This window comes from Triticum urartu, chromosome 6A (genome assembly GCF_056163025.1).
Source record: "Triticum urartu cultivar PI428250 chromosome 6A, HENAU_Tu73, whole genome shotgun sequence".
NCBI lineage: Eukaryota > Viridiplantae > Streptophyta > Magnoliopsida > Poales > Poaceae > Triticum > Triticum urartu.
This window is the reverse complement of record NC_141878.1, coordinates 5,779,945-5,786,494: the sequence shown is the minus strand read 5'-3', so window position 1 is coordinate 5,786,494 and position 6,550 is coordinate 5,779,945. Positions and strand designations below refer to the sequence as shown.

The 6,550-nt window shown below is 42.1% G+C and overlaps 1 protein-coding gene across 1 annotated transcript; it reads right to left on the bottom strand.

Moving 5' to 3' along the window:
• Window positions 1-413: 413 nt before the first annotated feature.
• Window positions 414-5,872, bottom strand: LOC147963021 (uncharacterized). The gene is made up of 3 exons (XM_087529444.1): window positions 5,758-5,872; window positions 4,414-5,439; window positions 414-595 (listed from the first exon to the last, which is right to left on the bottom strand). The coding sequence occupies exons 1-3, from the start codon at window positions 5,870-5,872 to the stop codon at window positions 414-416; spliced, it is 1,323 nt and encodes a 440-aa protein (XP_087385570.1).
• Window positions 5,873-6,550: the final 678 nt, after the last annotated feature.

The following is a 6,550-nucleotide window of genomic DNA, read 5'->3' as shown; positions in this document are numbered from 1 at the left end:
TTTCTGAAAAAGAGAAGGTACTAGTAACTCCTTCTAACCCTTTTTATGTGGCGTCATTGGTTTGTGTGATTTAACTTTGACCAGTAATTTCATTTATAATATATGGTGTCATCTAACCAAACGAGCCCTAAGCAGCTATGCTTTTTTTTAATGAAAGGGGGTTGCCCCCCTGCCCCATTTTATTGAAGCAGACCGCAACCAGTTTACAGACTACAAAGTTTTAGGCATCGATTTCCATACAGAGCATCTAACTCAAAAGATAAAGGCTACAGCCAACAGAACATACCCTGTCCAGGACACAAACTTGTCCAACACTGAAAGTCCCAGAGAACCAACAAGAAAACAGGAAAATGAAGAAGATCGGGGTCCAAGTCAGATCTTCAGTGCTTCATCCTCTCCAGCGTCCTGATTACTCAGTTGGTCTCCCCCAGCCTCATCTCCAAGCGATCCGGAGGAGTTCCCCACGCCGCTTGTCCAGCAGTAGGATGCATCGTTGCAGCAGAGTTGCTTGCCCATCGTCGCAGAGAACTTTCCACTGGTATAAATAATATCTTAGTTTTGCAAGAATGCATTTCACACTTCTCCATTTGCGTCCCTGAAAACAAAATTCATTTCTCAGTCTCCACAAGCTCCACAAGGTAGCAGTTGTTGTCAGATTTAAAACAGCTTTTTCTTTATGCATATGCCAGAAGGACATAACTCTTTCAAAACAAGATATGCTGTCAATATTAAAAAATTCCACAACAAGGTTCCAAACTTGCTGGGCCACCACACAGTCAAACAACAGGTGTTGAACAGTTTCAGGTTTAGAGCAAAATAAACAGGAAGGATCTTCCACTTCCCTTCTCTTCGCAAGATTATCTCTAGCAAGTATCTTATTATGAATACAAAGCCATAGGAAGATATGAATGTTCTGTGGACATAGGATTCTCCACATTTTTGTACTAACACTAGAAGCTATCCCACCAAAATTGATCTGTTTGTAAAAAGATTTTACTGAGAAAGTCCTACTAGGTTCTAGCCCCCAAATGGGGATGTCCACTTCATATGATGGAGGGCACTGTTTGATCATATAGACAAGTTGATCCCAACGATTCATCCCCAGCATGTCAACACATCTCCTAAATGTTAATTTCAAATCATTCCCAACCCAAACTTGGGCTACAGTACTATCAACCTGGTTACAAATACTAAACAAGTCCCAGAACTGCACTTTAAGGGAACAATCCCCCACCCACACATCATGCCAAAAACTAATGGGTTTTCCATCACCCAGCTTCCATCTATAGAATGTTTTTGCAGCTGCCATTGCCCAAGTAATGCTCTTCCAAAAGGTAGAGCCCCCTTCACTTTTAGCCCAGAGGAGGTTTGGGGAATTAACTCTATATTTATACAGGAGAAGTTTAGACCAATCTGAGTCAGGGTTATTAAAAAATCTTTTACCCCAAGAAGCTAACAATGCCATATTATATTCCTTAATATTGGGTACCCCCAAACCTCCAAACTCCTTCCTCCTAGCAATTAAGCCCTAGTTAGCCAGGTGGTATTTGTGTTGATCACCCACATTTCCACAAAAGAAGTGAGCCATTTGTGAGTTAATGGCATTGATTGCCCACTTAGGAAATTTGATCACAGACATCAAGTAAGCAGGAATGCTAATCACACAAGCACATAGCAAAATAATTTTTCCTTTATAAGTAAGATATCTCCCCAGCCAGCCAGATATCCCTTTAATGATTCTATCAATGATAGGTTGGAGATCCTCTCTTTTTAATTTATCATAGTGCAGAGGCACTCCCAAATACTTAATAGGAAAAGATCCTTTTTTACAACAGAAATTTTGAGCAAACTCACTAGCAACTGCATCATCTACATTTATAGTCATGAGATCACTTTTGTGGATGTTGATTTTCATACCAGATAAGTTTTCAAAACATGACAAAAGCCATTTAAAATTCCTTGCTTTCTGAGTAGAATTTTCCAAGAAGAGTATGGTGTCAACTGCATATTGCAGACTAACCACACCTCCAGGGATCACATGGGGTAGAAGCCCAGAAATTACATTTTGAGAAGTAGCTTTCTTGAGCATTTTTGTAAAAACATCAGCAACAAGGTTAAACAGTAGGGGAGAGTGCGGGTCCCCTTGTTTGAGACCTTTCCCTCCTACAAAGTAGGGACTAGTGGTGTCATTAATCCTCACACTAAAAGTGCTATTAACAAGCATGCTCTTAATCCAAGCAATCCACTTAGGACCAAAACCTCTCGAATGGAGCATATCGAACAAGAATTCCCAGCTAACCCTATCATATGCCTTCTTGTAATCTAATTTGAGAACCAAACCTTGAGAACCTGACTTTTTAATTTCATGAATCACTTCATGGGCCATAACCACACTCTCAAAAATATATATCCCCTTAATGAAAGCAGTTTGGTTAGACGAGATCAACCTGCGTCCCACAGGGGAGACCCTATTTGTCATGGCTTTAGAGAAGATTTTTATCCCACAATTACTCAAACTAATAGGACGAAACTTCTTCATCTCTCTGGCATCTGCCTCTTTAGGAATGAGAACAATCAGAGCAAAATTTAAACGCTGTAAGTCCAGCTTCCCCTCTTCAAAGTCTCTAACTAGGGCCATGAAATCTGTTTTAATAACTTCCCAAAAGGTTTGGTAGAACAAGAAGGAAAACCCATCAGGGCCAGGGGCACCATGGGCATAAGATCCAAAAATTGCCTCCTTAATTTCCTCCTCGAAAAAGCTCTTTTGTAAGTGGTCATTTTCTTCCCGAGTAACTAATTCATCTTCCTCCCAAAAGGAAGGCCAAGACAGATATTATGTTTGATTTCAAAACAGAACAAATTTTTATAATAAGAAGTAGCCACCTCCAGCATTTCCTGAGTAGTATAAACTGAGCCATTTTCCCCAACCAGCTCGGATAAATGGTTTTTTCTGTGTCTGTGGTTGGCCATCGCATGAAAATATGCATTATTCTTATCCCCGTCAATAATTCGACGATCTCTGGAGCATTGCCACAAGGCAGTTTCCTCTTTGCTCCAGATCAGTGTGAGTTCTTTCCTAATTTCTTCCATCCTGATTTTATCTCCATCATCGATCTGGTTCCTTTCAGAGAATACGTCAAGAATATCAAATTCGAGCAAAAGCTCTCTCTTCCTTTTCTTAGTTTCCGCCTCAATGTTAATACTCCAACCTCTAGCTTTCTTCCTAAAGAGTTTACTTTTATTCATCCAAATATCCATAGCTGTTTTACCAGGGACCGAAGTGTTCCAAGTATCAATCACCATTTTTTTAAAATTAGGGTGGTCAAGCCACCATTTTTCAAAGCGAAAAATCCTCGGGGAGGTAACACTCCGAGCTCCTGTGTCCAAAAGCAACGGTGTATGATCACTCCCTACCCGAGGGAGCGGAGTAAGCACTGACAAAGGGAAGTGGGCATCCCAGTTCAGAGAAAAAAACCTATCTATAGTTGCAAAATTGGGATTATCTTGATTATTACTCCATGTAAATTTCCTATTTGCAACATTGATTTCCATAAGACACCATTTATTAATCCAGTCATTGAAGAGGTACGTAAACTGGTTGTTAATAATACCATTGTTCTTGTCAGCTGTGGACCTAACTAGATTAAAATCCCCCCCCCCCCCCCCAGCAAAACTGGATAAGTAAGCCCATCCATGATATCATGTAATTCAACAAAGAATTCAAGCTTAAGCTCATTATATGAAGTACCATATATAGCAACAAGATGCCAAACAAAACCATCTGATTTATTTTTCAGAGTTGCAACAATGCAAAACTTCTTATTAACAAACCCAATCACTTTGAACAAATCACTTTTGAGACCCACAAGGATCCCACCAGTTGTGTTAATAGCAGGGAGATAATGCCAGTCAAATGCTATTCTACGAGAAATACCATTGAGGATATGAGCATCAATGATCTCCTTTTTGGTTTCCGAAAAACACAGTAAATCTACCTGATTACTACAAATAAAATCTCCCAGGCACTGAATTTTACCAGGTTGACATAAACCACGAATGTTCCAGAAAGCTCCTATCATTTAAACTTAAGAGGATGGGATAAGCCACAAGGCTTTTTCTTGGTTTTCAAGGCAGGGCATTCCACAAGTGAACCAACAGTGCCAATTGGTTCAGTATCTGGGGTATCCTTTTGCCCAGAAACAGGGGTAGAGTCATTCACTTCCAACAAATCTAAATTATCAAGGAGAACAATCTCTGGATTTTCATCAGCAAATTGCAAGCATCTAAGTTTCTCATTGTTAATAAGGTCAAGAATAATATTCTTTTGTTCTTCCTCATTGTTACCAATGCATAAATCAACTTTAGAAGTATGAGAAGCAAGTTCATTAGGATCAAGGATGGCAAATGATTTACCTTTGAATGTGGCTGGTATTTCCAAATTCTTCTTCACCATGTATGCAGCTGTCTTGTCCATGATCTTAATATTCCCATGAGTTCTGGTCCTTGGTTTATCAGCAAGCACTGGGCCCCAGGTAGGTGAGTTTTTGATGTTGATTTTTTTCTTGACCACAGTGTCTGCTCTTTCCAGGGAATCAAGTAGTGATCTTTTAACTGAATTCATTGCCAAAGTTAGATCTTCTAGTAAACATTCCATTCCCATATTGATGTTATCCTCCTCCACATCAGCTTCCTCCATCTCAAACTTGCTAAGTTGTTCGGAACAGTAGTCCAAATAGACTGACAGAGCATCCGTTTTTTCAAACCTCGAATTTGGTTCAGTTTCATCTCCATCAACTTTCACTGGTGTCCAGGCTTTGAAGCGACCAGAGGTCATTACTTGCATTGCATTAATTGGGCTAGCTGGATGGACTTCCACTGCAGAAGCAGTCACTTGAGATATGGTTTTGTTCGAGCTAGTTGGGTTATCTGTCTTGGTACGAAAATTGGCCTTGTCTAATTCATCAATTGCCTCATCATCGTCTTCTTCCATGCCCTCTTTATCCTCAGCATCCTTACTGTTATTTTCATAAAAGCTCTTGAAAATACCATTCCAGTCCACATCCACAAGGATACCAAAGCAAGCAGTGATCTGGGCAAAGACTTTCCACGCACACCACTTAGGTGGGATACCATCAATCTGCACCCAGGCTTCAGTAAGTGCCCCAAACTCATCCAGCATACCTTCCCATTCACAGATCTTAACAGATACTTCAGCAATAGGCAGTTCAAAAGGAGGGAATTCAATTAGGTCATCCACATTCTTCCAAAGTGGGAACCATAATAGGAATTTCTTGTTTTCCAGCTCTCTGATTTGCCATGGCCATTCCTTGTTCTTACAGAAGATTCCATTCAGTTGTGTTAGCAGATCAGAGGCAGAAACCTCTCCCTTGACCACCTTAAGAACAACACAATTTTTGTAATTTAGCCAACTAGACTCGGCTGCCACAGGAACTTCAATATGTTAAAACCCCAGTCCAGAAGAAGCACTACCAAAATAAGTAGCAGCAGGTTGTGGTTTTGCCCAGGCAGCGCAGTTGTTAACGTTATGGTTCCCAGCGCAGATAAAACACTTTTTTGGCTCCACACAATTTCCCACATAGTGACCAGGCCAACTACAATTCAAGCAGATCATATCTTTGTATTTTGGATCAAGAGGCTTTACCACTGGGGGCGGTGGGAGAGGTGGTGGGGCAGCGACAGCCGGAGGGACAACTTGGGCTTGGTTCCCCTGGTTTGACTTGATCGCCCCCTGCTGACCTGGTTTCCCGGCAGCGCCCACCGCAGCGGTAATAGACTTCCCCTCCTGAGGATTGGGCTTCTTCCCCGGTGGTGGCCGGCGATTTCTCTGCGGCATCTGACCACGGTTCTCCATCCCGCTCTTAACAGCTTCAACGAACGATCTAGGAAACCTAAGGTCCTCGGCGGAGATTTTGAAGATGGTAGGGGTAGGATCAAATGGAATAACAGAGGAAATCGGGAAGCAGTCTTGGACCGAAAACTTCTTTGAGTGGAATAGATCTTTCCTCACCCAAAACAATTTGGGGATGGCATATTTAGGGTTTGGAGGTAGCTGCCTAGGTTTATGTAGGCGGCGGTTGCAGGTTGGGGAAGGGATAACCCAAAGCTGACCGAAGAAATTCGCCACCTCCTCTCCAAACCCGTTTGCCGAAGTAGAAAACGTCTTACGAGTACCCGCTTTCTTCCCAACCACACACCCCCGGATCAACGGAGATGGGGTGGGGTTTGGCCCTACCGCAGTGACTGGTTGGTTTGAACGCAGTCCCGCCTCCCTCGCACAGGCGAGCTCATCGGAGTTAGAACAGGTCACTGAAATCGGCGCATCAGACAGGATTCACGGCGCTCTCGGGGTGGGTGAGGCCTCGCAATGGCTACACGAAGGGACAACCCTTTCAATTGTATCAAACCCACTTGTCTTACTAAATCTCCCATCCAGAACAATCTGGGAATCCCCAATTGAATGAAGTTCAGATCGAGCGCTGAAAACATCTGAACATGATTTAGATCAATTTTTTTGTACCTTAGAATGAGG